This window comes from Geotrypetes seraphini, chromosome 16 (genome assembly GCF_902459505.1).
Source record: "Geotrypetes seraphini chromosome 16, aGeoSer1.1, whole genome shotgun sequence".
Lineage (NCBI taxonomy): Eukaryota > Metazoa > Chordata > Amphibia > Gymnophiona > Dermophiidae > Geotrypetes > Geotrypetes seraphini.
The window spans coordinates 1,242,080-1,253,818 of NC_047099.1; the positions used below are offsets into that span (position 1 = coordinate 1,242,080).

Below are 11,739 nucleotides of genomic sequence, written 5' to 3' on the forward strand. Positions count from 1 at the left end.
CTAGGACAGGGTTGAGAAACTGAGCTATAATCTCCAGTTTTTTTTTGTGTGCTTAGCCATTATAAGGCAGCCACCAGGCTGTTTCGTGTTTCTATCATGTCTGTACAGAAGGTTGGCTAGTTCCTCTTACCCTTGCTTGTGGGTGGGGGGCTTCCTCTGGAACCTGTGCTCTCACCCCAGTCTGACAAGGGCTTACCAATCTTGCTGAGATAGCAAAGACGGAGGCTTATCTGTTATGATTCTTTTCTCCTGCTCTGTAAAAGTGTGGTTATGGTTTTGAAATGGAAAATAAATACAAACAAGTTCTACAGATTACTGCTGGGAGTTTTCCGCCTCTCTTTTGCACAATGAAATCACTGTATGAACAGCAAGCTCAGAAATAAGATTTATTTACTCATTTTACCTTTTGTTATGGTTACAAAGTTTCTAAAGAAATGGGGAGGATTAATGGACACACATCATAATTGCAAATGGTAACAGTCCTCAGGAAAGGTGGCAGATCTACTGCATGTGGGGGCAAGTCCTGGTGAATGGATCAAAAGGGGAGAACGCACCTTCCCCCTTCAGGTCCAGAATACAAGTCTGTAATTACCATAATTAAGCATCGTCAGATCAAAAAAACGAAAGGTGAAAAAAAGCCTCTTATAAAATCCAGCCAACTCTTCTCATGCCCCCTTTTACACAAACTCAAAGCGATGTCTGCGTGTGAAGGAGGAAACGACGCCTCCCAGACAAATGCCCTCATTTCTTCACCACTTTGGGCATGAGACTGTCACTGGAAAGAGAAGGGAAGAGGGTGAGAAGCAGCCCAGTACATTGTAAAATCGCTAGCAGCCCAAATGTGTCCTCCCTCTCCTTGTGGGGCAAAGAGTCCTACTGCCCACACAAGTGAAGGGTTGTGCTCCGGCTGCCAAATCTGCTCTTCTCCACTCACATAGCTGATAACGTAGATCAGATGGAGTAAAGCTCGATTCAGCTCTACATGCATCAAAAGCATTAACGTTAACTTGGAATTCAGCAGATATAGATGTTTTTGAATGCACATATCTTCATATCCAGCCAAGAATGATTGATTTGAGGCAGAGGAGCTGTGGTAGTTTAAACAGTTCCAAGGATGACTGAACATTCAAACTCAAAGAGAGAATTACTGTACAGACACATATCTGCTACTTAAGTCGCCACTCCAGTACTCCCAGACTATAGCTCTTCAAGTTCAACATACATTTCTGTTAAATTTATGTGGATAAGTCAGCCAAATAATTTTAATGGCCCAGCAGGCTAAGGGTGAAGTAAGTCACTAAGAGCCAGAGCATGGAGCGTCCCAGACCTTACTGACATAAAGGTCACGACTTGTATGAGCCAAACTACCCTATCATATTCCTGGTGGCATAGCAAGGGGGTGTGGCACTCGCCCCGCGTGCCCCTTGCCTTCCTCAGTGTGAGGTTGCAGCCCGAGTTGGCATCGGGACTCACACCTAGGAAGTGATGTCAAAGGGTGAGCTGACATGGGCACGCTGCTCCCGCCAGAGAAGTTAAAAAGGTACAGGGAAGGGAGGGAGGTATGCCGCCACCCCAGGCACCGTTCACCCTTATACGCCACTGCATATGCCGCCCTTATGAATTCTTCAGAAGAAAGCCTGTCCAGCCTATTCTTTTCCAGAGGAGGAATGAACACGCCCCACACTCCTGTCCCTGCTGGGGTCAACCTCCCCCTTTCAGGTCCTCAAAGAGAGCCAGAAGGATCTATCCTCCCTTCAGAGCAAAATGTAACTGAAAACCTGGTGAGCAAAGCAGACTGAAGAACAGGAGCACAGAGCTGCCCGTTTTGGCTCGTCAGCCTGCTAAAATTCATGGTATATGTACCGCCAAAGCCATAATAGTTTGAGGCGGTTTACAATGAGAAGTAGTGGACAATCAGTGAAAAAATACAATACAAATCATCAGAAATACATACAAGATAAAAAGATTAAAAATAGTGAATCAGGTTCCAAATTGATCAAACAACTGGGTTTTCATTAATTTTCTAAAAGTAAAAGAAGATGAGAAGAGGCACCCCTGTACACACTTACATGGAGGAGTGGAAAACCAACTCTCCCTTTTCTTAGCCAGATTTCTCACGCTTCTGCAGCTTTCATCATGACTGTCTGGAGGGGGATTTCCAAAACCTGGCAGTCTCTCTGGGTTTTGGCTGCATCTGGAAGGCCTCCATGCATTTTTGGACGTGACATCATGTGGCATCCATGAATGCTCAGAGGCCCTCCAGACGCAGCCCCGAGCTCGGGGAAGAGGAGATGAAGTTCGTGTGGGGACAGGGCTGGGGCCACGGGTCCTCTTTCTTTTTACAGATGAAATCTGTTAACCCAGGAAGAGATACTGAAGGAGAATCACTCTAGAAGCCATTCATACGCCTGTCTCTGTCATCACCTTTCTTTAGATAAAAACTACCTATTACTATTAAATTCCAGCACTCAAGGTCATGTCTTACCTGCCCCTGCACGATGTCATGGACAGGTCAAAGAGAGAGAGAGGGAGAGAGAGAGAAAAAAAAAAAAGAGTTAGCTTTGAATTTTTCTCTTGCCCACGGAAGAGTCAAAATTCATACACACAAGATTGTCTGAAGACTAAAGAAAACAAAAGTGATCATCCCTTGCCTCAGGCAGGACAGCAAAGCACTAGGGAAGAGGGAGGTAGCATCTCTCATACCTTGTGAAGGCTTCATCTTGCAAGTTTAGCACAAGGCTTTCGGCATTCAGGTACACACGGTTCTGAGAAGCGGCAAGCTGAGGAGAGAGGCCCAGGAGTCTGTTAGAAAACACAGGAAAGAGCAACGACATGCGCACAGACAAGCGGAACAGTCAGTGAACCCTCAGCAGCTACAGATGTGGCTGGCTTGTCACACACAGCACAAATTCCACCTAGGGAAAGGAGAGCAAGCCAGCCTAAGAAAGACCCTTACACTGAAACGACATGTTAGCAGAATAGATCAGCTCAAGTTGGACATCAAATACAAATTAGAATCAGATTGGAAACTGCAAGAAGTCAGCCTCAAAGCAGAAATGCATTTCCTCCTGTATTGTGCAAACTCCAAAGACAGAAGAGATGCACGTTAGAGCATGACATGGGGAAAAATTGTGTCCCATCCGCACAAGCCTCAAGAGTTAGGATTGTATATTGAACATATTTTCTGAAAGTATAAAAAGGAACAATATTCTGTACAATTGTCACTTTATAAATACAATACAAAGCAAGGATTAACAAAACCCGTCTCCCCTCCCCTTCACTTATATCAAGAAAACTGAATAAGCCAAATTATTACAGAATTCTACATAGAATACCGAAGTCACACATGACAGGAAGAGTGTTAGGGGAGTACAACTAGGGCAACTGTCCCCCGGTCAGAGAGAGACCTAAGCCAGCTGGAAGCTAAAGAAGCACTGCCTGGGCTTTGCAGTCCGCAGTTATGTCGAACATCAGCTTTAGCAGGAGACATATTTCAAATCTGATATATTCTAATCACAAAATAGAAAATACAATTATTTTTTTCTATCTTTTGTTGTCTTGTCATTTGATCCTTCAAATCACATTGGTCTCTTTTCTTTTGCCTTCTCTTAACTCACTTGCCAGAGTCTCCTGACCATTTGACATTTCTTCTATCTCTGTGTATCTCCCCATGTTCAGTATCTCTCTTCTCTATGTCTCCTATACATCCCTTTCTAGTATTTTCCCTGTGCCCATCTCCCTGCCTTCATCATCTCACCATTCTATGATCCCCTCCTCCTGTGTACAGGGAGTGGGGAAAGAGAGAGAGAGATCCGTGGTGCATCTCTCCCACTCCCTCTACTGCCATATCCAACATTTTTCCCTCTCTCATCCCCTGGATCATGTGCATCATTTTTCACTATTGCTCACTAGCCCCATGCCCAACATTTCTCCTTCTATCACCCCTCTCCAGCACCATGCCACACCTCTCCCTCCATCACTATGTCCAACTCCTCCCCCTTGCATCCCCTTCAATCTGTCCCCCTGTTCCCTCTCCACCACCATAGTCAACATTTCTCCCTCTCGTCCTTCTCTTCTCCATCTATCTCTACCCAACAATTTTCCTCTTTCTTCCTTTCCCCATGTGCACCCTCTTTCCCTTTCACTTACACTCATCCCCAACAATTCTCCCTTTCTATCTCCTCCCTTGTGTCCCAAGTTCATGCCTCCTCCCTTCCTTCTGTGGCCCAAATTCTTGCCCCCCCTCCCTGCCTTCCAACCTTTGTCCCAAATTCATGCCACTCCTATGTCCCCCCCCCAATGTACTCCCCCCTCCCGATTCTCCCACATTATCCCTTCTCTCCCTTACTTGTTCAGGGCTGTCCAGCTGGGCATGCCTCCCTCCGCCAAAGCCAGATCAGCACTGGCAGCTACCGGCAGGTTCCGGGTCAGCCACGAGCAGCATGCAAGAGCCAATGCACGCTGTCCCAGGAAACAAGTGTGGCTAGCGCTGAAGATAAGGAGCAGCCAAGCTGTAAGGAAGACGGTGTCCGACGGTCAAGGTAACTGCCTGGGATCACCGGCTAACTAGAAAGGCTTCCCTCTGACATCGGAGGGAAGCCCTCCAGTCGGCTTCGACAGTGGCTGCAAGCACGAGGGGAGCTGCCAGTGCTGATCTGAAGGGTAAGGAAGGGAGGCAACTAGGCAGATTCTTTACTGCAGGGACACGGCGGTGAATGGCCTTGTCCCCATCCCGCAGCTACCAGTCACCATATCCTTCTCTAATGCACATTTCCCAAAGAGGAGAAAGAGAGTTCACAGCAAAGAATGAACAGGAAATAGTGAGTCTAATCTAGGGAGAAGGCCAGAAAAAGCAGCTACAGTGGCAAATGTGAGTTCTATTCCATCCTTTCTCAACTCCTGGAATTTATGTGTTTGCTTTCCTCTTATTTTTCAACCTGTTCATCTACTATATAATCTTTGTGTCAGTAAAACGTTTCTAAATCTGAGATGCCAAGACAGAAAAAGACAGAGATTCCTTACAGTTTTGGCGATGCTTTGTGCTGCTCGGATTCGGCGCAGTTTCAGATATCCAGGGTTTTTGCCGAGGGCATCACCGATGTGAAAAGAGAAGGTGTAAAGGAAAAGCACAGATCGTTCTGTTCAGCAGCCTTCTATCTCCCTCACTTGTACAGATGGAAACCCCAAAAGGGATGAAGCTGCAAGGCTTACTCCCCTCCCTATGTTACTTCAGCTCCACCCCAAGCCCCATCTCCTGAGGTCCCAGCAGACGACAGCAAGCACCAAAGCTTAGAAGCATCCAATCACCCTGGTGAAGGGAGTCCAAGGTCAACAGCAGAGATCAAATGCAACTTAGTTTCATAATGTGATTTAAGGAAGGCAGGCAAGCCAACCCCCAGCCCCCACGTCATAGGATATCATCTTAGCTGCCGCAGCTTCGCCCTCTGCCTGTACAATCTTTTGCTTCTGTTCCTGTTTAGCCTTCTCCACCAGGAATTGAGCCCGCTGTGCCTCCTGTTGGGCTAGAAACAGAGAAAGAGGGACACACATCAAAACCCTGCCCGAAATGAGACCTCAGAAATTGAGCAAGGTTTCTGTAAGAACAGAGAGAGAGCTAAGTCCACACTCACCCACTTGCTTGGACTCTACAGCAGCTGTGTATTCCCGGCTGAAGCTCAGTTCAGTGATGGCCACGTCATCCAGAATCAAGCTAAAATCCTTTGCTCTCTCCGTCAGTTCCCGGCGGATCAGCAGAGACACCTGTAGGGGAGGGGGACCCCACCTGAGATCAATGCATCCTTCTTCCCATGCCCCTCCCCACTTATCTGCACTGTGCAATCAGCTGCCTTCCTCTCCTGACCTCTCCCTTTGGTACCTGTGCTCGCTGTGTGATCAGCTGAGATGCGTTGAACTTGGCTACCACACTCTTCAGGACCTCATTAACAATGGAGGGCAGCACCCGCTCCTCGTAATCCAAGCCCAAACGCTGGTACAATGATGGCAGTTCTGAGGCCACAGGACGTGACAGTACACGCAGAGAAATATTTACCATTTGAAGGTCTGAGCAAAGGATGAGAATAAAAGTGTATAAACACGAGAGCAGAGGGAGCAGCAAGGGAAAGGGAAAGGTCTCTTTTGGAGCAGGAAAGGATTGGGGGGGTCTTGGGTACAGCATAGGAGGAGGGCAGCAAGGCACAAGCGAACTCCCCTCTCTCACCTTTTGAGCCTGTGGGAGAAGAAATCTTTCTGGGCTTTGCTCGAATATCATAGATGATTGGATACTGAAACCACGGAAATCTACAGATGAAAAAGACAACAGTACAAATCAAATAAGCAGAAGCACGCAAGAGGACGTGAATATGCATGAATTGCAGCCAATAAGGAAGGATGGAAAACATGCAATTACAAAATACAAGCAAGATACCCCATCGAAACACCATAATATGAGTACATAACCCTACTCAAATATTTATCCCAAACACACACAAACACTGCCATTTCTCTAAATCGCCATACATTAAACTAAAATTAGGAACAGAACACCAAAGGCTAAGCTGAGATCCAGGATAAATTCCTGTGGGATGATATTCCATAAAGAAGATGCAGCATAGGAAAAGACAGACCTCAGTTACTTCTAACATCAGCGTCATCCGTGGAGAGCTGAGAGAATGACAGTGGCCTTTGACCTGTGCTGAATGCAGTAGCCAAATGGAGAGTAAGACTAATTGATTAGGTCTTGTGGCTCTAGTAGGAAAGAGAACAAGCTAGATCGAGACAGAAACTACACCAGAAAAGACGCACAGAAAGAATATGGGACACAAATAAAAACGTAGAGGAGAAAAATCTGTGGGATCCTCTCTGCACAAGCAACAAAATGGGAGAATAATTTCTGGGATTTCGCTTTTGCTTTGTAATTTTCTTCCCCCCACCCCCCATGTATTGTTTTGACATATACAGACTGGAATGTCAAGACAGGATCTTGATTTGAACAGCTAAGAAATAAGGAGAGAAAGACGCCTCTGTACTCCAGGCGCCTTCTCTCTTTCCCACCACGTACACAAGGGGAGATGAGGGAAGATATACCTGAAATGCAGTCCTTCTGCAAGGATTTTATCTTTCTGGATCCCACCTATCCGGTTGAAGAAAATAGCTCTGTGACCTCCTTCCACTGTTGGCACAAAGAGACAAAGAGAGTTACGCCAGATATATCCCACAGATGAAGATTTCCTTTTCATTCAGAAATGCTTCTTAATGTTACTTCTCGTACTCATTTCATGACTTTTTGCTATAGAACATCCTTTCTGCTAAAAACCCTGTGTATTATTTGGAGTTAGGATGAATAATGTAGAAGAAATTCAATTTAACTGATATAAAGGATATAGGAGGATGGAGTAGCCTAGAGGTATGAGCTAGAGCCTTCCGCTCCTTGTGACCCTGGGCAAGTAACTTAATCCTCCACTGCCCCAGGTATATTAGATAGATTGTGAGCCCTTCAGGACAGACAACCTCCATTGATAGGCAGTATATAAATAACCTAACTAAAGTTGTGGAAGCCCTGTTCTTATCCTGGCTAATCGTACTTCACTTTCCTGAGCAGGGAAGAACAGTTTATCTTATAGGAAGCTGGTGCTTAAAATCCAATCTGACTCTATAAACTCAGGCACAGGAGCTGCTGGGTCATGGACTCTGTCATTTAAAAAAATGTAATATTGTTCATCAGCCACCAAACCTAGCAGTATAGAAAAGTCTGATTAACCATAAGATCAAAAGTATGTTACAATTAAAACACGTTATTACAATAATAACAACCACCCAACCTGTAAGAACATACATAAGAATTGCCGCTGCTGGGTTAGTAATATCTGATCTTTAGAGCTGTTAATCACTAGCTTTTAACTTTATTAATTCTACTCAATGTGTACCATCCTTTAATCTTTGTAAACCGCATAGAACTTCACAGTCCTGCGGTATATAAACTGTTATTATTATTAGACCAGTGGTCCATCGTGCCCAGCAGTCCAGTCCCGCGGCAGCCCCTAGGTCAAGGACCTGAGCCCTAACTGAGACTAGGCTTATGTGCGTACGGTCCGATTCAGCAGGAACCGGAGGGTGTTTTCCGGAAGAGCGTTCCAGTTTTCCACCCCTCTCTAGGTGAAGAACTTCCTTACATTTGTACGGAATCTATTCCCTTTCAATTTTAGTGAGTGCCCTCTCGTTCTCCCTATCTTGGAGAGGGTGAACAACCTGTCCTTATCTACAACGTTTCAATCGCGTCCCCTCTTTTCAAGGGAGGAGAGGCCCAGTTTCTCCAATCTCTCGCTGTACGGCAACTCCTCCAGCCCCTTAACCATCTTAGTCGCTCTTCTCTGGACCCATTCGAGTAGCACCGTGTCCTTCTTCATGTACGGCGGCCAGTGCTGGACGCAGCACTCCAGGTGGGGTGGTACCAGACGGTAAATGTCAGAGAAGCTCATTGAAGGCGATGGACCGTCAAGTGGCACCATGAATACCTTACCCGTAAAGACCGACTCCTTCAAGCCATAGGCCATGGCACCGGCACCCGCTAGGAGCTTCAGTGCTGTCCCCATGCCCCGGGGCCCTGCCGGGAGGCGGCCAGCAAAATCCTTCAGGTTCTGTGCCATGGCTGCTTCCTGCAAAGGGGAGAAGAGAGAAAGAGCTGGTCAGTGGCCTCAGAGGGAAAAGGATGAAGCCTGAGCTGTGAATGACCCCCCTGGGGGGAGGGGTGACCTTGACCACTTGACCCCCGAGGTGGGGGCCGGGGAAAAGCCGCCTCATACCGGCACAGTCTCAGTCTCAGCCTCAGGCACGCCACGAGAAGGACAGCGGAAGTGAACTCTGCAGCCCCGCCCACTTCCGCCCCTCTGCCCCCGGAAGCGGAAGGACGCGCAGCCTCTTCCGGCGCCTGCTCCCGGACATGGCGGCGCCCTGGAGAGAGCGGCGTGCGACCCCCGGGAAGAGGCCCCCGGCGGCGGAGGAGGAGGACGGAGGGCCGGGGAAGAAGCGGGCCGGAGGGCGGAGGCTGCTGGTGGTGCTGGAGGGCGCCAGCCTGGAGACGGTGAAGGTAAAGGGCGCTGCATTGTGGGAAATGTAGTCCCCACCCGCAATGAACTCAACGTGTCCTGTTCCTAGGAGAAGTAGCATCAAATCTGGTTCCCAGAGCTAGACTAATGAAGGCAGTGGATGCAAATCTCTCCTCTGCCTATTTACTGTGGGTGGGTTGCCCCAACTCGACGGCTGGGTCTTGAGGACCACATGGGTGATGATATTTACGAACAGGGGCTAAAGCAAATGAAGATCTAGTTCCAAAAAGTCACACTCTGCTTTTCTTTTTCCAGGTTGGTAAAACATATGAGCTCTTAAACTGCGACAAACACAAGTCTCTGCTTCTGAAAACTGGGCAGAACCCAGGAGATGTGAGGCCAGACATTACACATCAGGTATTGTCCACTCCCACTTCTCCACTGAGCTTGCCAGTGCTACTCCCACAATAACCTCCATCTTTCTGTCCTTCCTTCTCAGAGCTTGCTCATGCTCATGGACAGTCCGCTGAATCGTGCTGGCCTGCTGCAGGTTTATATTCACACCCGGCAGAATGTCCTGATTGAAGTGAATCCCCAGACTCGTATTCCCAGGACCTTTGACCGCTTCTGTGGCCTTATGGGTAAAGTCACCATCTCTGCCTTAACCACTTTAGTAGTACAGAGTGAGAGAAGCCTGGGGACAATCTTTAGCCTCTTGGAATACAGCGAGAGACAGTGTTAAGAAAAGGTTGGATAGGCTGGGGCTCTTCTCTCTGGAAAAAAGGAGGCTCAGGGGAGAAATGATAGAGACCTTCAAGATCATGAGGGGCATAGAGAGGGTGGATAGGGACAGATTCTTCAGACTGAAGGGGACAACAAGTACGAGGGGGCATCTGGAGAAACTGAAGGGAGATAGGTTCAAAACAAATGCAAGGAAGTTTTTCTTTACCCAAAGGGTCGTGGACACTTGGAATGCGCTACCGGAGGAAGTGATCAGGCAGAGTACGGTATAGGGATTGGACAGATTCCTGAGGGATAAAGGGATCATGGGATACTGAGGGAGGAGCTGGGATGTAACACAAGTATAGAAAGCTAACCAGGTAATAAGTATAGAAACCCAACCAGGTCATGCATGTGCAAGACCGGAGGATTAGGACTTCGATGGGAAGATAGGACTTCAATGTGAAACCAAGGTGGCAAGGGAGCCCCTTCTGGTGATACAGACAGGTCGTGACCTGTTTGGGCCGCCGCAGGAGCGGACTGCCGGGCAGGATGGACCTATGGTCTGACCCAGCAGAGGCACTGCTTATGTTCTTATTCCTTCCACTGACAGATAGAAACAATGGGTGGGGGAGGAGAGTCAGAGGTTGGCCTTTATTCCCGCCATGCTATGGTAAGATGAAATTGCCAGGAGGCTCATCTCTAAAAACCCCTTTGTCTTTCTTTATCACAGTCCAACTTTTACACAAGCTCAGTGTACGGGCGGCTGATGGACCTCAGAAACTCCTGAAGGTAAGATCTCTGCAGTGAGGTTGTGCTAGACCTCTAGCCCTTCTTCCTCTGATGCTGACAAAGCTTTTTTCTGCCTACATCTAGGTGATTAAGAACCCTGTGACGAACCATTTCCCTGTAGGCTGTATGAAGATTGGGACCTCCTTTTCCTGTGAGAGTGTAGCAGATGTGCGAGACCTGGTTCCTGAGACAGAACCCATTGTTTTTGTAGTGGGGGCCTTTGCTCATGGCTCGGTGAGAACTACATTTTCTTGTTCCTTCATTTTCTCACTTTGCAAATGTTTCATTTAAGTGAACGCAGACTTTTGTTGCTGTTTTGAATGTCTTGAGAAGATGTCCTGATTAATGGTTCTCTTTCATACCACAGGTGAATGTGGATTATACAGAGAAGATGATCTCTATCAGTAACTATCCTCTCTCCGCTGCACTGACCTGTGCCAAGCTCTGCTCTGCCTTGGAGGAGGTCTGGGGTGTGATGTGAGACCACAGGCAATGGCTCACTTATAACAAGGTGCTGGGGGAGCTCTGTGTTACCTGTACATTGTGCTGCTGTCTTCCTTCTTTTTGCTGTGAAGCTTTATTCAAATTAAACTAAGTTTCTAAGCTGTTAATTTCAGAAAAATGAAGAAAGCTAAGACCATATGGCCTATCCAGTCTGCCCATTCATGCCATCCCTTCTTCTCCCAAGCTTTCTTGAACCAGTCTTTACCTCTACTGGGACATTGTTCTACAAATTCACCACCCTTTCCATGAAGTACTTTCTCAAGTTACTGCTGCAACTGTCTCCTTTCAATTGAAGGAAAAAAAAAAAAAATAAGGACTCATCTCCTCTGCATTTATGCTACAGATATTTAAATGTTTCTATAATATCTCCCCTCTCCCAATGTATGCATAGAAGTCTTTATAAGTCTGTCCCCATATGCTTTATGACGAAGACCACTTTCCTAGCTGCCCTCTGCACTGACTCCATCCTGGGGGGCTCCAGAATTGGAAACCATATTCTAAATGACGACACTCGTAACCTTTTTCCTACTAGCCATTCCACTCTCTCTATGCACCCAAGCATCCTCCTAGCTTTTGCCATCACCTTTGCTAGCTCATTGGTCATACTCAAGTCCTACTCCTCTTTTGTGCAAAGAAGTTGGTCATCCCTAAACCGTATCAAATGTCCAACCCTCCATTTTTT

At 47.1% G+C, this 11,739-nt stretch overlaps 2 protein-coding genes across 2 annotated transcripts; one reads left to right on the top strand and one right to left on the bottom strand.

Moving 5' to 3' along the window:
* Positions 1-363: 363 nt before the first annotated feature.
* On the bottom strand, positions 364-8,897 carry PHB2 (prohibitin 2). The gene is made up of 11 exons (XM_033924169.1): positions 8,799-8,897; positions 8,516-8,651; positions 7,084-7,168; positions 6,218-6,297; positions 5,876-6,060; positions 5,631-5,760; positions 5,419-5,522; positions 5,023-5,100; positions 2,704-2,780; positions 2,486-2,491; positions 364-775 (listed from the first exon to the last, which is right to left on the bottom strand). Exons 2-11 carry the CDS (start codon positions 8,640-8,642, stop codon positions 742-744), a joined length of 906 nt encoding a protein of 301 aa, XP_033780060.1. The 5' UTR covers positions 8,643-8,651; positions 8,799-8,897; the 3' UTR covers positions 364-741.
* A 4-nt stretch (positions 8,898-8,901) lies between these two features.
* Positions 8,902-11,422, top strand: EMG1 (EMG1 N1-specific pseudouridine methyltransferase). Its single transcript, XM_033924171.1, has 6 exons — positions 8,902-9,082; positions 9,357-9,458; positions 9,541-9,682; positions 10,495-10,553; positions 10,638-10,787; positions 10,921-11,422. Exons 1-6 carry the CDS (start codon positions 8,936-8,938, stop codon positions 11,032-11,034), a joined length of 714 nt encoding a protein of 237 aa, XP_033780062.1. The 5' UTR covers positions 8,902-8,935; the 3' UTR covers positions 11,035-11,422.
* Positions 11,423-11,739: the final 317 nt, after the last annotated feature.

Coding starts and splice junctions, on each gene's coding strand:
- PHB2 (XM_033924169.1), bottom strand. CDS start 8,642: ATGGCACAGAACCTGAAGGATTTTGCTGGCCGCCTCCCGGCAGGGCCC. Junction 6,298..7,083: donor GCAGAAGGACTGCATTTCAG/GTATATCTTCCC, acceptor TTTCATCTGTAG/ATTTCCGTGGTTTCAGTATC. Junction 2,781..5,022: donor CACAAAGCATCGCCAAAACT/GTAAGGAATCTC, acceptor CTCTCTCCTCAG/CTTGCCGCTTCTCAGAACCG.
- EMG1 (XM_033924171.1), top strand. CDS start 8,936: ATGGCGGCGCCCTGGAGAGAGCGGCGTGCGACCCCCGGGAAGAGGCCC. Junction 10,554..10,637: donor GACCTCAGAAACTCCTGAAG/GTAAGATCTCTG, acceptor GCCTACATCTAG/GTGATTAAGAACCCTGTGAC. Junction 10,788..10,920: donor GGGCCTTTGCTCATGGCTCG/GTGAGAACTACA, acceptor TTCATACCACAG/GTGAATGTGGATTATACAGA.